At 44.4% G+C, this 22,329-nt stretch overlaps 2 protein-coding genes across 2 annotated transcripts in view; both read left to right on the top strand.

The window, feature by feature from the left end:
* Positions 1-19,877, top strand: part of zc3h18 (zinc finger CCCH-type containing 18) — a 45,794-nt gene extending 25,917 nt beyond the window's left edge. The window contains exons 11-19 of the mRNA XM_079743591.1: positions 1,590-1,709; positions 5,332-5,424; positions 6,989-7,324; positions 8,801-8,899; positions 15,045-15,589; positions 15,840-16,054; positions 16,262-16,361; positions 17,022-17,118; positions 18,479-19,877. Coding sequence (XP_079599717.1) covers positions 1,590-1,709; positions 5,332-5,424; positions 6,989-7,324; positions 8,801-8,899; positions 15,045-15,589; positions 15,840-16,054; positions 16,262-16,361; positions 17,022-17,118; positions 18,479-18,713 — 1,840 coding nt within the window. The 3' untranslated portion in view covers positions 18,714-19,877. The remainder of the gene's footprint in view (positions 1-1,589; positions 1,710-5,331; positions 5,425-6,988; positions 7,325-8,800; positions 8,900-15,044; positions 15,590-15,839; positions 16,055-16,261; positions 16,362-17,021; positions 17,119-18,478) is intronic.
* Positions 19,878-20,999: 1,122 nt separating this feature from the next.
* On the top strand, positions 21,000-21,904 carry il17c (interleukin 17c; the record flags this gene model as incomplete). The annotated part of the gene is made up of 3 exons (XM_079742698.1): positions 21,000-21,023; positions 21,215-21,435; positions 21,554-21,904. The coding sequence occupies 3 exons, from the start codon at positions 21,000-21,002 to the stop codon at positions 21,798-21,800; spliced, it is 492 nt and encodes a 163-aa protein (XP_079598824.1). The 3' UTR covers positions 21,801-21,904.
* Positions 21,905-22,329: the final 425 nt, after the last annotated feature.

Here is a 22,329-nt window from a genome sequence, read left to right as displayed (position 1 = left end):
TTCATGAGATAGTGAACACACACAAAATCAATTAAGTGGAAGCTGCCACTGCTGGCTAGTGCTTAAACACTGAATTTAACTACTGTGTCATTATGGCATAAATAGTCAAAAAGTAGCCAAAATCAGTAACAGTATCGCAATGAATTTCTAATACAAGAATGGCAAATTGGCATGTTACCTTTTACAGAAGAAAATGATTCAATAAATAAATAAAGGCCCCGTCCACACGGAGCCAATACCATGTCTTTAATAACCATGTTATTAGGCAGATGATAAACTATGTTCTTTAATAGCTCCATGGTCCCAGGGTGGTTTCAAATAAAACTGGACCTATGCGGTTTCGTGTTAAGATTCGTGTGGACGCCTGAAGCGACGTTAGAGTTGCGTTGAAAGTTAGTTGTTTTTTTTGTATTATTTTTGTAGCTTTAAATACAGCCCCTTGGTCAATTTAATAACTAACTGTACATTAAAAAGTATTTATACTCAATCCAAAAGGTTTAACAACTGCTGTCTCCTCCTTCACTTGAATGTTTGTATAGAGCGCTCAGGCTGGAGGTGCGCAGGCTTGATGCGCTCCACTTTTTTTTTGTGGAGAACCAGTGCCTTGAATATGTAGGTACTACAGCTTTTATGCAGCTCGATGTGTTTTCGCAATGAGTCCGTCTTTACAGAGATATTCCTGAAACGCATAAAAGGGAAACGGGGAAAGATCGTTTTCGCCTTGTTACTTGTGGTTGCTATTTATGGGGCGCTCCAGCGTCTCCGCTCGGACACCCCTTAGAGAGAGCATGGCCACTTCCAAAACCTCTCTCTCGCCGCACAGCATCTGAAATGCCCTATGCATGGTTATGCAACCTAATCCCACCATAAGATGGTCAAGGTTGACCGGGACCTCTCGGCAGCAGAGCGATTGCGGCAGTGTCCATGCTCCGGCAGCACCCACACGCACACGTTCCGAAGGTGGAGCCGGAGCCTGAAATTGATCCCTCTCCACCGGGTGGTAGTTGGACACTACAGGCATGTCCCTCACAGGCTCAAACACGTAACCAGCCATATTAAAATCACTATTTTCCGCCGTGGAGTGTAGAAGATGTTTGCGTGTCTGCAGCAATGACCTGTCCTACCATGCCAGTGACGTCGAAAATGTCGGCGCTCTAATACTAACAGACTCATTTCTTTTGTTGCTAAAAAAAAGCAATATATTGATTTCTTTAATATTTTTTTTCAGTGTCTTTTTTTTATAATGGTTATAACTAACACATTATCGATGTTGATTATTTCAGTTCATCTCATCTTTAAGAGGTCTCTTCTTTATCATTTGCATACAAGCTGCAACTGTTTTCCTCATGTCTTGTTTTTTCTTTTGTGTGTTTATTTGTTTCTTTCCTTTTATGTGTCTATGTGTACATGAATGACCCAAACTGTAACTGTTTGTTGTCTAATAACCAATGGTTGGTATGGGGAGGATACGGGTGGTTTTGGTGCGAGGGAGAGCATTTGTCTGTCTGTATGATTTGTAATGCATGTTTTTTTTTTTTGGTGAGGTTCCTCTGCATGAAATTGAAATCCTTTCTGTGTTTGCTTTGTAGGTCGTCGTCTCGGTCCTCGTCTTTCACAGGCAGTGGGTCGTCGCACTCCCGCTCCTCCTCCTTCAGCTCCTATTCCAGCCACTCCTCCCAGCACAGCTCCATCAGCGGCAGCCGATCCAGGTAGCCGTCTTGGACCACAGTTCAGTCCCAAGCCATGGCCAATGGGTCACCTTCAGGTCACGGATTTAGCACCACGAGGGCGCGAAGCAACAAATAGGAAACATGGAGAAACCCATGAATTTTCCATTACAACTCTAGTAGCAATTCGAGGGCTGTAAGCAAGTGTGGAAAAAAATTCTGAGTAGATTAAACATAGTCATTTAAATACGTAATTGGCTACACCGCAGGCAGCACTTGTTTACGTTTTGGCCCCTCAAAACACAAACCAGGAGTCTGTCTGATTCATTTACGATAAAAAGTGCAAACACAGAATATATCTTTCAGTCTGTGTTTCAGTCAAGATAGAGACGCAGTAAACACAGGAAATAAAGTGAATACACAAAAGGATTGAAAAATAAACAGCATACACAAATACTAAACCATTCTGAAGAGGCTGTAGTACTGGGGTGAGAGGAGATGATGGTAGTAGGCCTTGTTCTGAAGACCTCAGGGCTGTAGTAGTCTGTTAAGGGGAGATAATGCTGTGGTAAGGGGAAGTGATGGTAGTAGGCCTTGTTCTGAAGACCTCAGGGCTGTAGTAGTCTGTTAAGGGGAGATAATGCTGTAGTAAGGGGAGGTGAAGGTAGTAGGCCTTGTTCTATGACCTGCAGGGCCTGATGGTGTGGTAAGGGGAGATGATGGTAGTAGGACTTGTTCTGACAACTTCCGGACTCTAGTAGGGGGGGGTGAGGGGACATGATGCTAGAAGGACTTGTTCTGAGGACCTCAGGGACCTGCTGGGGTGGTGAGGGGAGATGATGGCCTTGTTCTGAGGACCTCAGGGACCTGCTGGGGTGGTGAGGGGAGATGATGGCCTTGTTCTGAGGACCTCAGGGACCTGCTGGGGTGGTGAGGGGAGATGATGGCCTTGTTCTGAGGACCTCAGGGACCTGCTGGGGTGGTGAGGGGAAGTGATGGTAGTAGGCCTTGTTCTGAAGACCTCAGGGCTGTAGTAGTCTGTTAAGGGGAGATAATGCTGTAGTAAGGGGAGGTGAAGGTAGTAGGCCTTGTTCTATGACCTGCAGGGCCTGATGGTGTGGTAAGGGGAGATGATGGTAGTAGGACTTGTTCTGACAACTTCCGGACTCTAGTAGGGGGGGGTGAGGGGACATGATGCTAGAAGGACTTGTTCTGAGGACCTCAGGGACCTGCTGGGGTGGTGAGGGGAGATGATGGCCTTGTTCTGAGGACCTCAGGGACCTGCTGGGGTGGTGAGGGGAGATGATGGCCTTGTTCTGAGGACCTCAGGGACCTGCTGGGGTGGTGAGGGGAGATGATGGCCTTGTTCTGAGGACCTCAGGGACCTGCTGGGGTGGTGAGGGGAGATGATGGCCTTGTTCTGAGGACCTCAGGGACCTGCTGGGGTGGTGAGGGGAGATGATGGCCTTGTTCTGAGGACCTCAGGGACCTGCTGGGGTGGTGAGGGGAGATGATGGCCTTGTTCTGAGGACCTCAGGGACCTGCTGGGGTGGTGAGGGGAGATGATGGCCTTGTTCTGAGGACCTCAGGGACCTGCTGGGGTGGTGAGGGGAGATGATGGCCTTGTTCTGAGGACCTCAGGGACCTGCTGGGGTGGTGAGGGGAGATGATGGCCTTGTTCTGAGGACCTCAGGGACCTGCTGGGGTGGTGAGGGGAGATGATGGCCTTGTTCTGAGGACCTCAGGGACCTGCTGGGGTGGTGAGGGGAGATGATGGCCTTGTTCTGAGGACCTCAGGGACCTGCTGGGGTGGTGAGGGGAGATGATGGCCTTGTTCTGAGGACCTCAGGGACCTGCTGGGGTGGTGAGGGGAGATGATGGCCTTGTTCTGAGGACCTCAGGGACCTGCTGGGGTGGTGAGGGGAGATGATGGCCTTGTTCTGAGGACCTCAGGGACCTGCTGGGGTGGTGAGGGGAGATGATGGCCTTGTTCTGAGGACCTCAGGGACCTGCTGGGGTGGTGAGGGGAGATGATGGCCTTGTTCTGAGGACCTCAGGGACCTGCTGGGGTGGTGAGGGGAGATGATGGCCTTGTTCTGAGGACCTCAGGGACCTGCTGGGGTGGTAAGGGGGAGATGTGCTAGTAGGCGTTGTTCTTAGGACCTACAGGGCTTGTGTGGTTTGGAGAGAGAACTAAAAAGCAGTACCATGCAGAGCTTTAAAGGTAAGGACTAGTATTTTGGACCCGATTCTGTATCAGACAGGGAGCTGATGTTATGTGATGTGCTGCAACGACTAGAGTGATATGGACTCTTTTTAGTTCCGGTTAATAGCCTGGCTGCAGTGTGATAGGAAGCAGAGGAGATGGGGCCATTAAGAAAATCTGACAATTCTTGAGCTGAAAGAAGCTGGATAACACTACTGAATTTATTAGCTCATTAAACTTTGAGTTTGCTGTCAAAAATTATACCAACATCTTTTTTGTGTGAGATTTGGTGTAGCTTAGAATGTGGTTGTGGGGTTCTGGTTAGTTGATTCAATCGGTTGGTTGTTATGCACTTCACTGGTGTTCCTTTCATAAGGGAAAAAGCTCTTCTTAATCCATTATTTTCGGGGGACGTATGCAGACCGATGTGTTTATTGTTGAATGATTTGTTATAACGTGTTACTAATAACATGAATTATGAATACAAGTAATATCGGAGGGGCCGTAGTTTGTTTTAATAATCATATGGTTTGAAAGACTGTTAGACTGATATGGCAGGAGGTCAAAAAACCCCGGTTTTCACAACTTTGAACTCGTCCAACTTAAAGAAGACGAGACAAAAAAGTATTGAAAGTGTTAAAGTATGTAGGCATATCATCTAAGATCAATGTGTATATATATATATATATGCTCATTTTTTTCATGTCTGCGATTCTCCGGCAACTTTCTTGTTGAACGCTCGATGGCTTTGGATGTGAACGTATCTGAATTGGCACCTTAGCACGAATCGCAGCGCCGTCCATTGTGACCCCTTGTACTAAACAAAGAACAAAACCTAAAATGGAGTCTTCTGACCAGTGTTGTCCATATACTACACACTGCTGCCCGACCCGCTTTATAGTGACACTGTGATGTGTTTTTGGATAGATGGTTGAGGCCCATGCCAGTTGGACAGGCAGATTGACGGGGTCTGGTTGCAGAATGTTTTGTTTTCGTTGAACATTTATTGCATTACAGGATTGTATTTCTGTTTTGCAGCTGAGCAGCTTTTTTCCCTCTCCTTTTAGAAAGGGATTTTAACCGGAGGTTGATTGGCTCGATAGAAGTCCAAGGACAAGGGCCTCAAAACACTGCCTTAAAAGTTGTCATAGGTGCATGTCCAGGTCACACTTTGGAACTGGCTTTAATGGCTTCAATAGTTAGCAAGCGGAAATCCGCATTGTTGATGTTGTCTGTGCATGCCAAAAATGTTTTAAATTCCTTGCAGGAGATCATTGAACAATTTTAAAGCAGAGCCAGTAGGGTTTTTAACTGCGTTGGATTATGGAGTCGTGGCTTGTCATTTATTGACCTGTTAAACCGTCTGCCTACTCCAAACCATAAGTGGATCCAACATTTGCTCTTCCCGGCTTCAAACCTATTGTCTTGTGCTGTCTTTATGTTATAACCTTTCTTTAGATCAAGATCATTCTCCACCTCGCCCTCTCCGAGTCAGGCTGCACCCAGAAACCTTAAGAACAAGACAGACCTGCCCCTGGTGCTGCCAAAGGGGTAGGGAGAAGCCTGAACACCCACACATTCAGAGCCACTTCCGAGGCAGTCCCAGCCCAGCCACCTCTTGCATACGTGCGCTGTTGATCTTCCACCACTGAATTGGCTTAGTTTCATGACGGATCACCTGCTCTTTTTGATATCTTTATAGGTAGCAATATAAAGGTACGTCACCGGTAGTCTTATCGATTCTTTTCGAATAAATAAATGAGAAATTAAGAACAAAAGGACATTGATTTATTTTTTCTCATATGTCGACTTTCTTCTGTAGCAACAGCTTACAATGTTTGGGATAAATGGCTTTTATAGACTCGCTATAATATTCAGTCAATTTAAATGTAATCTCAAATAAATATATTGATTATATATAAATGATTAACAGCAAAAGGAAAGAGTGGAATAGAGCAATACGCATTGGGTATGCATGCAGCCAAGCTCCAAAAAGATGTTATTTGAAACATTCTTTTGAAGGAGCATCAGCCGTTTTACCTTTACTGGCCATAGCTCTTCCAGAATAATGCACGTGTGATTATTTTTTAATGCTCTTAAAAAAGAAAGTGCTAGTAGTCGGTAATGGCACGATTTGCCTGAATTGAAACTTTGCACCATGTACAAACCCCCTACTAGTTTTGTGATCATTTGAAGTACCCCTTTCAAAGCTGTGTGCCCTAAATTGAACTTAACCAGTTTCCAATGAACGCACTCACACCAGCACAGCCAAAGAGCTGCACAGTAACTTCAAACGCCACCCATTACATTAAACTCGGAACAGGACCTCAAATCGAATCTTCCGACTGTGTTTTCGGTCTTCTAAGTGACGTTGTCCCGCGCTACCTGGCTTGTCTGGTTTGGGAGCTGCTTTACTTGGAAGCTCTGCCGTAAAACGAGGGAAAGCCACTGATTCCTCCACACAGATCCTACTAGGGATGTTGTAGTTTAGCTGTTAAATGTTTAGAAGAACGCTGTTCTTCTAAACATTTAACCGTTTCTGATATTAAACAGGGAAAATAGGACAGCCGTTTTTTGAAATGTAACATGGTGGCGCAGCTCTTCTATCAGCCTACATTGTTTGGTGAGACGCTGATACTATTGCACCATTAATCTGGCCGGAATTAATGGAAAATGTATTTCCTTAATTTGTGAGGGAAGGCAGAGGGATCCGGCCTCGCCCTCCACTTTAAAGACGAGCTCGGAGAGCGACGGTTTTCCCTTTTCAATATTGTTTTAATGACTTGGGAATGGTGAAAATGCATCTTAACGTGAGTTGTATAACTATCGCAAACGTTTATCTAGGCCTAATTCATATAAACTGATTTCCTTATTGCCACTGATGCCGAAAGCTGTACAGGGTACATCGGAGCTTATCGATACTTCTTTAATTATTGAGCACCAGAGCCCCACAAGTTTGAAACTTTTATCGTCCCCTCGACTATCTGTGGTTTACAAACGGTGCGACCAAGTGCGTCACAAGGACGGCTGCAACAAACATTTTCATGCCTGTTTGGGAAAAATTTGAACAAATGTCTTTTATTCCCATTCCCCTCCACCTTCCGTCCCACCAAAGGGCGCCACTGAAGCCTGGCCCCGGGGGCCCCCCGCGGAGGGAGAGGCCTCCCATGAAGAAAGGCCCCAGCCCCCCCATTCCCGCCGGCAGCCAGCAGGGCAAGCCTCAGCGGCCCACACCCGAGGGGGGGCGACCGCCTGCCCACAGCCGGGAGGGAGGAGGAGGTGGTGGTCTTGTTGGCCCAGGCGCTGCACCAGGGGGAGCCCCTGGGTCTGCCCCCGCTGCAGGAGGAGGGGGAGTAGTGGAAGGAAGGCCCCCAGCCCCGAGAGAGCCTGGGAAGCCGCCGGGCCCCAGGGAGGGAAGACGCAAAGAACGGCAACAGCACCCGCCGCGCAGGTAGGAATTCCCCCTTTTCCTTCAGTTTTAACAGAGGGTTAGGTGGGTGGGTGGGGCCGCGTGACGTTCCGAAGGCTAGAGTCTCTGCATGTGCTCTCAACCTGGGCTAGGAGTTTCCTCATCGCTTTGATAACAAATCAAAAACAAATGGAGCATAATAGGGAAATAGTAAAAAAATGTAAGAGACCTTTTCAAATGTAAAACTTCAGGTTGATAATACGAGGATAAAAAAACGTGGTTTGAATACTGAATGTAAATTAGCAGCCATTTCAATGTTTACATGAGGTTGAAATATAACAAGAAGCTACCTAATAATGATAAAGGGTTTGTAATTTGGTGTCTTTTTTCCTTTTCTGGTGATCCCCCATCCAGTATAGAGCCTGTGTGTTTTCTATTCAGATGCTTGTACAAAGCGCTAGTTCTGCTCTGCAATTTCATCAAAACATTGCACAATGTTCGAACCCCATTCTTTTTGTTTTCTGATCATTTAAAGCACCCCCATATTTTGGTATATCTTTGGAATGTTTTACATTAAAGCGCTGTTGTCACATTTGAAAATGTCCGATGGTGATTTACTATGACGATTTGGTCATCGTGCACAGACGTCACTGAGGCACTCTAAGATAAGGATGAATACATAACAATTCCCAGAGCCAAGGTGGCGGAAGGTTTTGAATAATAATTAATCTGGTGCTGCTTCAGTGCTGCACAGCCTATCCAAGCTATTGTGGAATTTTTCATTGTATGTCTTTCATGTGCGTCACCTATCACAGTACTTCGTATCAGCCCACTCAAATATGTTCTGCTCGAAAATGATAGCGGTAATAAAAAAGTGGGATTGGTTAAACTCCATCTATTGCTGCAACTATAAGAGGTTTTGAGACTTGACTTGGACTCATGGCCAACGACTTGAGAGTTACAAAACATGCGATGTGAGCATCCTTGCTCTGTATGGCAGCCAACAGCGGATGAAACATTATCAAAGCATTGTTGCTGAACAAGTGGACAAACCTCGGTTGTTTCGGACACAGGCTTATTAAATTAATTTCATGCAGCCCTACCTTTTAATGATGTTGCATGATTGCAACGTTTGAGAAAAACAATGGCAAAATAGAAGTAAACTTGTCAGAAGTATACTCAAGGTCTAAGGGTTTTATTCACCAGGGGCTCAGTATGACTCATTCTGAACATTTAAATGCTTGGCACATCTACACAGCAGGCATTTAGGAAAGACAACTATGAAATTACTAAAGAGTCACAAATAAGAGAAACAAAAACAGGACAAGAAAGCAAAAATATATGGGCTGGACTTCAACAATAATCCTAAGTAAATAAAGCCCTAAAAAGGGGGGTTCTGTCTCTGAACACAGGGGGATCCCTGCACCACTGTGCTCGTTGCAAGGGTGCTTTTCCATCTCGGCCTCAGTCCCACCCTCTCCTCATCTGTCACCTTCTCTCTGCATCTCTCACCTGCAGGCGCACTGCCAGTGGCAGCATGAGCGCGAGCAGTTACACCGGTTCCAGCTCCAGATCCTCGTCCAACTCGCTGTCTCGCTCTGGCTCGCGGAAATCCAGGTAGAGCCACATGCACAGCAGCACGACATGAAGTTTGCCACAGTCGGCCCACACAGCAGAAAGTCAACTGCAAGCCCACGCAGGCATTTCTCTCGCTTGAACTCCCACACACATCTCTGGATGACATCTCTCACACGCACAAACACACACGCGTCATACCATCTTTCACACGCACACACGTTTCACACGCACACACATGTTGTGTGTGTTGTGTGTGCACACACACAACCGCATACCACCACACATAGACAGGAGCCATCTTTGTCCATCAGGCGGACGAGGCAGGAAATGATACTCCTGGTTAATTCTTTGCATTGCACAGCTTCTCAAGGTTTCACTGTCAAACATGTCAAATATTTTCGAGGATAGCCTCATGTACTTTGATATGATCTGAGGATGATCTGCTCTGTTGATGTGACCAGGCCTGACGACTTTCCCCTTTTGTGTTGTCTCTCCTCCGCCTACATGTGCCGGTGATTCTCTGTTGGCAACATTCCCAGGAAATCAAGGTAAGGCATTGCCTCATGAGGATGTATTACTTAGAAGATTATCAAAAATATCGACAGCAGCCACCGCCTCCGCTTTCACCTGAAACTCCCCCTTAACCTCTTAAACCCGAGCGAACAGCTGCGCCAACGTGTGCTATAAACAGCTGTAAACAGCACCACCATGCTCCAACATGTCCATGGTGCATACCCCCGTAACGGGAAGAAGCTCAGCTTAAAGCCCATGATAACCATTTTTACCTAAACAAAACACTAAATGAGCCCGTAGCAAAACACGCAAAATGTGCATGCGCGCATTCTGGCCGCTGCCGATTTCGCTACTTCATGCCACCCACACAAACTATATGTCATATGAAAGCTGAGGCTCCAACGATTCCAGTGATATCACTCCCATCAATCTACGACGAACTCACTGAAATAGAAGCCACAGAAGAGCAAAATAAATAAACAAATAAAAAACGTTATTCAGTGTTATACTTTTGATTGGCGAATGGTGTTTTTTTACATGGATTTGGGTCCGTCGATTTGACTGTCCCTCGACTCTATTGGCTCTGACGGTTTGGTAGAGGGGTCAATCATCCAAATTGACCAATGCATACCCAAGATATCTTCCCGGGTTTGACTGGAAGGTCAGCATAATTCGCGCCAGAAGCACCGAGAACATTCTCAGAGCAGACACTCCGGCTAGATAGAGATATACGCTACTACAACACGCTTCTTACAACGTTTGTATTCCTAGTTACCTAGTAGTTAGCTAGTTATTTTGTATTTTCTGGCGTTTTTTTTCTATTTGTTATTCTTTTCAAATAAATAATGGCATTTGCTATCATTACTAGCGACAGTGGGGCTACTGTAGTCCCTCTCGAGTCCTCGTCTGACGACAGTGACTTGCTGTTGCCAGAACTGGACACAAATTAATTGTACTGCAGGAAGTGCCAGGTCCCTTTGTGCTTCACTTCCAAAAAGAACTGCTTCCAGCAGTGGCATGACAGCCCTTAGTGTATATAGTTAGTTTTAGTTAGTTAGTTATATTTGTTCAAAGTTGCTGCCAGCGTGTTATATATATATTAGTGCTGTCAGTTTAACGCGTTATTAACGGCGTTAACGCAAACCAATTTTAACGGCGTTAATTTTATTATCGCGCGATTAACGCTCTTTTGGTTTGGCAAACATTGTCGTTTTTTCACCTGCTGTCTAGCAACAACTAGTCACTTAAGAAAAACTCCAAAACCATACCGGATCTAGCTACACCGGAAACAAAACAACAAGCACGCCGCACAAAAACTCCTTAAAAGTGTGTGTGTGTTTGTGTGTCACTCTGTTTGAGCCTGGTACTAGAGTTCAATGTTGTCATTAGCTGTTACCTCTTTCCGACCAATCGCAGTTCAAGGACCACCTGGGCTGTACCACTTCGGAAGGGGCCGCTCAGTTACTCCCCTCTAGACAAAATCGACTTGGTTGCGACGTTGACAGTTTTTGAGTGTTACGGCTGTTGAGTGAGTGAGAGGTTGTGGGCGCACAGCTCAGGCTGTCGGACGGCGCTGCAAGAAACTTTTATAAACGCAATATTGTTATCCCGCAGTAATCAGCCCCATAGCCCCGAAACGTTAACGGCCCACCCCAGCTCTCCCGATTACCACTCCGCCGCCGTGTGTGTGTGTAGGTGTTATTCGATAGCCTGGTAATGTGTATAGGCCTTCGTACGGTAGGAATATTCATGCTGGTTTAAATAATAAATGTTATAGTATTTCCCACTTTTAATGAGCAAGTGTTTTGTTCGAAAGTTCAGTGATTGAAACAAATAAAAGCCTGGGCTATTGAAGTTTTAAGGTAGGCCTACCACTGTCATGCACCTCCCTGATGTCAAGTGGACCGGGTTGAATTCACTGCGGGTCTCTTCTTATATCCATCTTACCAAATATATTTTATTACTGTCCTTCTCAACACTCTGATCTCATTAAAAGGCTAGCAGCACGAAATCAAATTAACTATGACATTGATGCGATTAATCGCGATTAAATATTTTAATCGCTTGACAGCACTAATATATATATATATATATATATATACATACAGTGGGGCAAAAAAGTATTTAGTCAGCCTCCAATTGTGCAAGTTCTCCCACTTAAAAAGATGAGAGAGGCCTGTAATTTTCATCATAGGTATACCTCAGCTATGAGAGACAAAATGAAAAAAAAAAATCTAGAAAATCACATTGTCTGATTTTTAAAGAATTTATTTGCAAATTATGGTGGAAAATAAGTATTTGGTCAATAACAAAAGGTCATCTCAATACTTTGTTACATTCCCTTTGTTGGCAATGACAGAGGTCAAACGTTTTCTGTAAGTCTTTACAAGGTTTTCACACACTGCTGCTGGTATTTTGGCCCATTCCTCCATGCAGATCTCCTCTAGAGCAGTGATGTTTTTGGGCCACACGGACTTTCAACTCCCTCCAAAGATTTTCTATGGGGTTGAGATCTGGAGACTGGCTAGGCCAATCCAGGACCTTGAAATGCTTCTTACGAAGCCACTCCTTCGTTGCCCGGGCGGTGTGTTTGGGGTCATTGTCATGCTGAAAGACCCAGCCACGTTTCATCTTCAGTGCCCTTGCTGATGGAAGGAGGTTTTCACTCAAAATTTCACGATACATGGCCCCATTCATTCTTTCCGTCATACGGATCAGACGGCCTGGTCCCTTGGCAGAAAAACAGCCCCAAAGCATGATGTTTCCACCCCCATGCTTCACTGTAGGTATGGTGTTCTTTTGATGCAACTCAGCATTCTTTCTCCCCCAAACACGACGAGTTGAGTTTTTACCAAAAAGTTCTATTTTGGTTTCATCTGACCATATGACATTCTCCCAATCCTGTTCTGGATCATCCAAATGCTCTCTAGCAAACTTCAAACGGGCCCGGACATGCACTGCCTTTAGCAGGGGGACACGTCTGGCACTGCAGGATTTGAGTCCCTGGCGGCGTAGTGTGTTAGTGATGGTAGCCTTTGTTACTTTGGTCCCAGCTCTCTGGAGGTCATTCACTAGGTCCCCCCGTGTGGTTCTGGGATTTTTGTTCACCGTTCTTGTGATCATTTTGACCCCACAGGGTGAGATCTTGCGTGGAGCCCCAGATCGAGGGAGATTATCAGTGGTCTTGTATGTATTCCATTTCCTAATAATTGCTCCCACATTTGATTTCTTCACACCAAGCTGCTTACCTATTGCAGATTCAGACTTCCCAGCCTAGTGCAGGTCTACAATTGTGTTTCTGGTGTCCTTTGACAGCTCTTTGGTCTTGGTCATAGTGAAGTTTGGAGTGTGACTGTTTGAGGTTGTGGACAGGTGTCTTTTATACTGATAAGGAGTTCAAACAGGTGCCATTAATACAGGTAACAAGTGGAGGACAGAGGAGCCTCTTAAAGAAGAAGTTACAGGTCTGTGACAGCCAGAAATCTTGCTGGTTTGTAGGTGACCAAATACTTATTTTCCACCATAATTTGCAAATAAATTCTTAAAAAATCAGACAATGTGATTTTCTGGATTTTTTTTTTCATTTTGTCTCTCATAGCTGAGGTTTACCTATGATGAAAATTGCAGGCCTCTCTCGTCTTTTTAAGTGGGAGAACTTGCACAATTGGTGGCTGACTAAATACTTTTTTGCCCCACTGTATATCTTTATCCCTATAGTGATTGTAGTCTTTAGCTGTGTTTTTACCTTTTGTTTTTACAGTTTGGTTTTATTATATGTTGTTCTCAAATATATCTGCTCCAGTTCGAGTCAAATTTCATTTCGATTGTATGGTTTTCTTTGACTGGGAAAATGTATAGAGGTCTGGGTGAATTTTCAAAACAAGTCAAAACTGTTGAATTTGGATGGAATGAATACCTATAGTGATATGTCAGTGAAATAAAATTAGTTTTACAGTCTGTTACCTTAGAAAGGTCAAATGGCACTGATGGTGCCAAAAAGTGCCCAAATGGCACCATTTAGTCTACCTGGACCTACCTGTACTAAAACCTCTCTAAAATCACTATTTTCACTTTATTAGCATTTATCCTGGAACAGGGTACTCATCAGATGTTGTTATATGTTTCCCTAAAGGTTCTGGGCTACTATCCCATAGTTTCAAGCTGGTATTCACTCTAAATAATGTGTTTTCTCTAAGCGAAAATTGACATTTCTTACTATGTTCTATACTTGTATTTACTCTGACACAGTAACATCCATATTGATTCTGACACTTCTGCAGCCACCTCACAGGGGATACCTTCTTTTTGAAACCAACTTTATTCATATAGCCCTTGTAGTTGTGGAGGCATACTCTATTCATTTTGGGCATGTCATTTCGGGCAGGAGGCCTGTGAAATAGGCCTAGGGCTTAACAGGTTAAGATCCCAATCACGCACAACATCAGTTGCAGGCACAACATCACACGCCCACACAACATCCATGCCCTGAAGGGGACACCACATGATGCGCAGGAACACACAAATCAATCCTTCCATCAGAATGGCCTTCAACACAGACGTAACAATAAAATAATAAAAAATAATTAACTAGGAAGTACAGGCTTATTTCACAATAAACCAATTAAAAATAAATATCTATATCCATATAATTTGCCCCACCATATTACTGTTTTGCCGTCTGCTAATAGAACACGGTAAGGATAATGAATAAATCAGATTTACATTGTTGTTTGGCACATGCCATCATTTAGCAATAAAGTAAATGTGTATGAGCCAATAATGAAAAAATAACTAGAATAAGGTGCAATACTGGAATGCATAACTCGCAGTCACACGCAGTAACAGTTAAACATTTGCCCAGTTGAAACTACCATAATGACTACCGTATTTCCCGCACTATAACGCGCACCGGATTATAAGGCGCACCTTCAATGAAAGACCTATTTTAGAACTTTTTTCATAAATAGGGCGCACTGGATTATAAGGCGCATAGCATAGAAGATACTGTGAGTGTGAATCACACTCACAGTATCACACTGTGTGATACTGTGAGATACTGGGACTGTGAGTAAGCGCAGTAAAATGCTGTGTGCACTGACTACGATAGCCGTAATGCTGCAAGCGGTGTGGCTTTATCGTAGTCGTAGTGAAACATTTAATTATTATTATTATTAAATTGTTTTTATTGGTTTTTCATACTGAAACATTTTGACAGAGCGCCGTTTACAACCAGTATGGATCAACCAATTAACCAATTGATCCATATATAAGGCGCTCCGGATTATAAGGCGCACTGTCGTTTTTTGAGAAAATTACCGGCTTTTAAGTGCGCCTTATAGTGCGGAAAATACGGTATGTTACTTATTAAATGAATTTGCAGCGGTGCAGCAGATCTCCTACCATGCTCTGCCTGCCCTCGCTATCACGGCACGTCTAATGCACGATTTGTATCTACGAGAGGGGCAATGCTGCCCCCCCCCCCCCAGAGTAGGATCTCTCAGCCTGCCCTGGACCTATGTCTGCCCTCGGTGCAAACGAAAGCTCTGATTTGTTGCGTAGCAAAATGAAAGAAAAAAACCCGTCAACGACCGTACAGCCCTCCATTTAGAAAAAAAAAAAAGGGTGTAATTTCAACGCCTTTCGTGTGCCCCCTTCCCCCGGCCCCTCCCAGGTCTCTGAGCGTGAGCAGCGTGTCGTCCGTCTCCTCGGCCACGTCGGGCACCAGCAGCTCGGTGCGCAGCGCCGACTCCGAAGACATGTACGCCGACCTGGCCAGCCCCGTGTCCTCGGCCAGCTCCCGCTCCCCCACGCCCGGCCAGCCCGGGGGCGGGCACCCCGCGCCCCCCGGCGGGGGGCATCCCGCTCACCCCGGGGGCCCCCTGGGACACCCCCTGGGACACCCCGGCGGACACCCGGGCGGACACCCGGGGGGACACCCGGGGGGACACCAGGGGGGACACCCGGGGGGACACCAGGGCGGACACCCTGGGGGACACCCTGGAGGACACCCTGGGGGACACCCTGGAGGACACCCTGGGGGACACCCTGGAGGACACCCGGGGGGACACCCTGGAGGACACCCTGGGGGACACCCTGGAGGACACCCGGGGGGACACCCTGGAGGACACCCGGGGGGACACCCGGGGGGACACCCCCGCAGAGAGAGGCCTGGCCCCCCCCGGGAGAGGCCACCGCACCCGCGAGACAGGGGCAGGGGTTAGTGTGTGCCCTTTAAGTGTGTTATTTTTAAAGAAACGGGGAAAGCTCCCATTTTTATATTCAGGCAACATAATTTGAATTTCTCTGCCGTCAGTTTTGCCATCAGAGTGCGATTTCGGGGGGATTCCCACCCTGATCCGAGCTCCCCTGAATGGGACACTGCCTCCACTGAAAATGATGATTGATGGATTTGTTTGAATTGAACTTGACTATATCAAACATAACACGTTGCCTTCTCCCTTCACAGGGAGACCGCTGAAGAAGGACGAGCCCTTCCGTGAGGACCGCAGGAAGATGGACCCCTCCGGGATGCCCCCACGAGGAGGCAACTTCATGCCCAGGATGGGACCCGGGAACAGGGGCGGCCACCATATGCACCACATGCCCGGTAACATGGGACCCCCAGGGAACTACGGAGGATCGGGATCCCATAAAGACATCAAGCTCACCCTCCTCAATAAGGTATCTTCTATAAAATTAATAAAAATGCTACCTGACCGTCCCAGCAGATGCATTATTTCATACTTGTATACGATACAACATTCAATGAAAGTATCCCATCAATTAATTTAGACATTATTTGTGAGTTGTAAAAATTCAGATTTGCCCCTTTACTTGTCCCCTTTCCCCCCATCTGTTTTAATTTCTCCCTTCATTTGTTGTTTGTAGCAGCAGGGTGACCGTGGCAACAGGAAGAGGTACATGCCGTCTGACAAAGAGCGCCCAGGCTCCCCTCTGAGCAAGAGGATGGCCATGTCTCCTGGCAGAGGTGAGGGCCCAGCTCCATTTTCACACACAAGCTTGAGAGTCACAAAGAACCTTTCAAAGCACCACAGATTGTACCAAAGGGCTGCAAGGAAAATTGTAGGCAGTGCAGAAAGGTACATTAACATTTATTATTAAGATTCATTAGAACATGGTCCTAAACCAATAAAAATTGATAACATCAAGTCACGTTCCTACCTTTTATAACCTTATAAAGATATAAGCTATCTTTATAACCAAAGATAAGACTAACGCACGCACAAATGTTAGACTTGCGTGCATTCCTGCAGCACCACACAACATGCTTCCAATTATTTCTGTAGTTAACTGCGTCAGCGGAGATGCAAGTAACGCAATACCTATGTACATGCCTATGTGGATGTATGTCTTGCGTTGTACTGACGTCATTGACGAACGTAGTTGACGTCAAAGTATCTGATATTGTATGCTGTGTGGTGATTATTTGTGTGGTTGTAAAGCAAGCACCAATATTGATATCATGTGTCCTATTTCATTATTTTTCCTGTGTCATTTTTCCGGAGCTCTCCTGCAAATTTTGAGCTTTAAACACAAATCCAATGCCAAAAGATTGGGCATATATCAGTGCAGGGAGCGTTGATATCTAATACAGATGATGATCATTGTTATTGCTGTTCTCCATCAGGACGTGACCGGAGGATGCCTGGACGACCAATGTTCCCGCCGAGAATGGATCGGCCCAGGGGCCCAGGTCCCCGGCCCATGCCACCTCAAGGAGACAGGTTGGTACAGTCCGGAAGTATGAGAGCCAAACAGACTCGAAACCTGACTGCATCACGCCCACACAAGGGGAACCCTGACAGGAGTTTCTAAATAATACGTGGGAGTGAACAACTTCTGCAGCTAGAAATTGTTTTAAGGTTTTCCCTCCCACGTGTTATTTAAATAGGTCAACAAACTTGCTTTGTTCACCTGTTGAGGGATTTAGATCAGGAAGTGTGGCTGGGGCTTGATGAGGAAGAGGTATTCATATGTGGAAGCAGTGGTTAACACAACTTCAGCTCATCATACATGTGATGTCGGTAGCCTCTTTGCTGATGTCCCCCACTACCATCAAAAAAACGTGTGTCACGTTGGATATTGGCAACCTGTGATGTGGGGCTTGCCCCAATACATAATTTCAATCTTAGAATAATCTTGGTTTCAAAAGGAATATCCACATTTTTAATGGAGAAAGAAGAAAAGGCCATTCATAGCGTGTATCTTTCACTGCCTAGAGCAGGCGGAGACCACTGCTGCAGAATCTAGTTTCATGTTTTATTTGTTTTCTATATAAACATATTTTCATAACGCATAACCACAATATGTCAAATGTCAGTGGCTTTTTTCGAGTCCGACTTTGTAACTTCACTGCTTCAATGCGGTCTAAAGTTTCTGTGCATACACATTTTCCAAAGTATGATCATAGGCCTACTTGAATATCCTCACGCTGGACGGCAGCATTCAAAGTACTACCGGAATATTCTCGTTATGTTTGAAAATCCAATGACATAACAAATGAAAAAATGAAAGTCAGTCATCCCATATTTGCCATTCTGATGACTTCTGCCAATAGCTCAACTGGAGGGCCATTACCCTAGGATATTCAGACAAAATTTAACTTTTCTTCTATCTACAGTTACCAAATATGCATAGACATGAATCAAAATGCTATTATTTGTATCTTAATTCTTTCATTTGAAAAGCTTTACGAATCATTTGAATAGTGAATTGAGATTGGAAAACCTACCTAACGGGGTTAATATACAAACTATGATGCAGAACTTGTTCAGTGAGTGTCGCAGTCTTTCAGATCATATCAGTCTTTTAATTTATTTCCATGGCAATTTTTTCAATTTGTACTTGTATTCGCCAAGCAAATGTATCTTGCCCTTATATTTGTGGAGCTATTTTTTGATTTTGGGATAGCATAGTTATATAATATATAATCATATATAAAATTAATTAAACAGGCAAAAGATACAGCAATCGCTGCCAGATTTTAGGATGAACGTAGGCTTCATTTTTAGTCAATTCCTGTCGGTCCACAATGGGTTGAGCTGCGGCTGCTGACTGGGTTCTCTTGCACCCTTCTTGCAACAGAAAGCGTCCGCTGTCCCCGCCCACCAAGTCCTCCGGAAAGGGCCCGTCGACTCCATCGGGCAAACAGGCTGCCCCAGGCCCGGGACCTTCCTCTGGCTCTGGAGCAGGCTCTGGCTCTGGCTCGGGCTCGGGGAAACCCAGCAATACGCTATCACGTCGGGAGGAGCTGTTGAAGCAGCTGAAGGCCGTCGAGGACGCCATCGCCCGCAAGAGGGCAAAGATCCCTGCAAAGTAGCCCAGCCTGAGCCCAGCTCAGCGACAAAGATGCCTGACGGTTCGCCTACCTGCCGTTACGGACTAGTGGCCAAGGCGACATTGTGGGCCATGGGATTGGGAGATTTTCCCCCGGGAATCCCACACATTTCCATCCGACCACACTCTGCCCCTTAATGCCCTTTGATGTGGAGCATCTCACTGGATATGTGTAAAATAAACAACAAATATTCTCATCCCACAACATATGTATGCCGCTGTTTAAATGGCCAGCAAACACTACCATGGCCAGCATAAATACTTGATTGTAGACATACATGGGATTTTGTTCCGTCAATTTGCATACAGCCAACTTGCTCTGCCATTTAACGTTGTTGAATGTCCATGTTTGTTTACTTGCTGTTGTGAAAGGGATGCAGGTCAGGGAATTGTCCTATATCTTGATTTTACAGAACCGAAACAAAATGGTGGATAAGTGCTGTCTACTTGCTGGTCAGTTGAGTAAAAAAATCAAAAAATAACAGGAATTAAGGACCTTTCTGATGTTTGTGTGTTTTGACAAATAAGGTGAATTTATAGATACTGAATCTCGTTATCGCTTGTCTCTCGCCCTTTCTACGCTCGGCATAATTTTTACTGGGTAGTCTTATATTATTTGAATTCTCTTTACCATACTGCCACCCCTTATCACCGCCCCTTTTTAAATCGGTCTATGAGGTGAATCGACGGATTCAGTTTAGAGATCCATTAGAGTTTAACTGTCAGACTTGATATGGTTACACAAAAGGTTTCTTAATTGTCCTTTGTTTATTTTGTACATACACCCAAGTAGGTTTTCTATTTGGAGCCCCATCTAACCAATCAAATTTTGTTAATGGCTGACACCTTTTGCCACTGACTTGCCTCTTCAACTCCACTGGCACTGTGGGGCGATTAGATCCAAACCTTTATACAGTACTATCGCGTTACCCGAATCCCAAGTAGGTCATTATTACGGGAAAATAAAATGGTGACGTGAAGTCTTGCTTCTTTCAGCTTTTTCTTATCTTTGTTTAATTTTTTGTTATTCTTCTAGGCTCTTTTCAAGTGATACAGAATTTATTTGTCCCATTTTTAGTTGGCACACAATATGAGAGATGTAACGGCGATATGAGTAGATGGATACCCGCATCTTTCATGTGCGACAAAAAGGATTCTAAATAAACTATTTTGATAAAGAGAATGCATTGTTTGCTGTGTTTTAACTTTTTCTGTAGAATAAGCTTCACGGTCAATCCTGTGTTTTACTGACTGTCTATGCTAAAGCTGGCAAGTAAGAACAAATTCTTTAATAGAAAATCTGTTGTGGAGCAAGTCTATTACCATTTTATGTTTGCCTATTGACACTTGGTGCTTTATTTGAATTCAACCCATTTGATCCCAGTTGCACATATAATGAAAGGTTATATTCACAGTTTTATTTCCACTCAAGTCATGCAACGCAATGTTCACCATTCTATAAAAGCAATGGATGGAATATAAGCTTGGCACACACCTTTTATATGCCACTGAGCCCTTTTTTAACATTTAAAAATGACACACACACACATACAGATTAAAAAGCTTGGTAATCCGATAAATAGGTATTTATTCCAAAAATGCCATAACAAAATAAAGTATAACATGGTCCATTTTGTTTTGACAACTTGCTGGCTTAACCACCCTGGGCCTTTATTGCCCAAACAATGATTAAGTTCTGAAGATCAATGCAAATTATGGGAATATGGTTTGTATGTAGAAAGAAACAAGCTTAACGACCACACTTTGACCTCAGCGCAACTGTAATAAGCTTTGCTGCACCTCTGCCGACGCACTTTGAGAAACTATCTGCATGACAAACAATTTATTACTACAATTGAGACTAATGCATTTATACAACATGGATGGGGCTGATCACGTTTCTTGATGGCCTGTAACTTGATGTCTACTGTGTGAACAAAGACGCAGTGAGACTATTATGTTTTATCATTGACTCATGTAGCCTACAGAGCGCAGGGTTATAAATAGATTAATATCTCGTCATCATGTAGCAAGAAAGCCCGAGCTGTGATGCAATGTTATGAAGCCAAATCAATGACGGAGTGGGATAGCGTTGACACCTACATCTTCATTTGGGAAGAGGAAGTAGTCTGTTGAATTTGACTATTTATGTTTCCTCATGCCGGTTTTTCCCTGCCCGGCCACTATAAATGTCCGTCTCAGCATCATGGCCATCAAAATCAAGCAAAGCCCCTAGGAACACACGTAACAAACATATACTACAAGGACAATGTTTGGCCTTGGCGTAATGCAGGTGAGTGAGAATTAATATTGTGTTATTTTTGCCAAATCAAAGTAAAGATATGCCTATAGTTAAATAAAAAATTAAAGATATTTCATTCAATGGATAGTCTTATGGTGTACTTTTTTCAATTTCAACGTTCAATCAATTTAATATGTTTTCACAGTGCATAATCTGTATTTACATGTTCCTTCCCTTCACAGATTTTGTTATTGGGCGTTTTATTTGTGACTGTACGGACGTTCTCGTTACCATGCCATGATGAAGAACAGCTGGAAGAAAGAGCTCTGAAAAGGCACAAAATCCAGCGTAGTGAGCATACAGACGGAGTACGAGAGGAGACCCCATTGAAATGCCCGGTCGAAATTTACGCTGGTTTAGGCAAATCTCTGAAGGACCGCTCCATCTCCCCCTGGCGAATCGTGTAAGTCATATCCGTCGACATTCCCTCGCTTGCGTCACTCACTCTCACACACGCGAAGGGCTGCAAGGGTGGCGGAGCGGATATGAGATTAACGTGGTTTTACCCCTTTCTCCCGCAGGTATGAAACAAAAGAGGGCCGATTCCCGGAGACGATTGCTGTAGCTCAGTGCCTGTGCGGGGGGTGTATCTTGATCAAAAGCGACGATAACAAGCCATGGGAGGATCACACCTATAACTCAGTAACGGTCAATCAGAGCAAGCGGTTCCTGAGGAAGGAGCTGTGCGAGGATGGCAAGAGATACCGGCTGCATCCGTACTCCGAAGACGTGGCCGTTGGATGCACTTGCAGCACCCATCTGATATGAATATACAATCTGTTGGATTCACCTTGTTGTGTTTGTTTTAAAATGCAATCTGACGTGTGATGGAGATCGTGCCGGAGTCGTTATAGACCCCTTTGTTTATCATCGCCAACGTCATTATCGTCCCATTTGAAGTTGACAACGTCATCAAATACATACTGGTATACTATCATATAGTAGTAGGCTGTTATTAAGCCTATAACGTGAAGCTATTTAAATTATTCATTACAATATTTAATTGAAATTGTATTTAAGTTATTTATTTGATTTGTTAGATTCGTTTGGTGTGGTCGTTTATGATATTAATAAAGTGCAAACAAGAAACAATGTATTAACTTGCTTTTTGTGCTAGTAGGCCTAGCTAGTTGTGGATTTAAAATGCATTGCTCTTTGAATACACTGAATATGCACTTTGAATAACCAATACCCTGCTGTTAGGTTAAAGTCATTTTTTATTAGCATATATATATATATATATATATATATATATATATATATATATATATATATATATATATATATTTAGGTAGCT

This window comes from Pollachius pollachius, assembly GCF_949987615.1.
Source record: "Pollachius pollachius genome assembly, chromosome: 9".
NCBI lineage: Eukaryota > Metazoa > Chordata > Actinopteri > Gadiformes > Gadidae > Pollachius > Pollachius pollachius.
The sequence above is the reverse complement of the archived record's forward strand: the minus strand, read 5'-3'. Positions and strand labels throughout refer to the sequence as shown.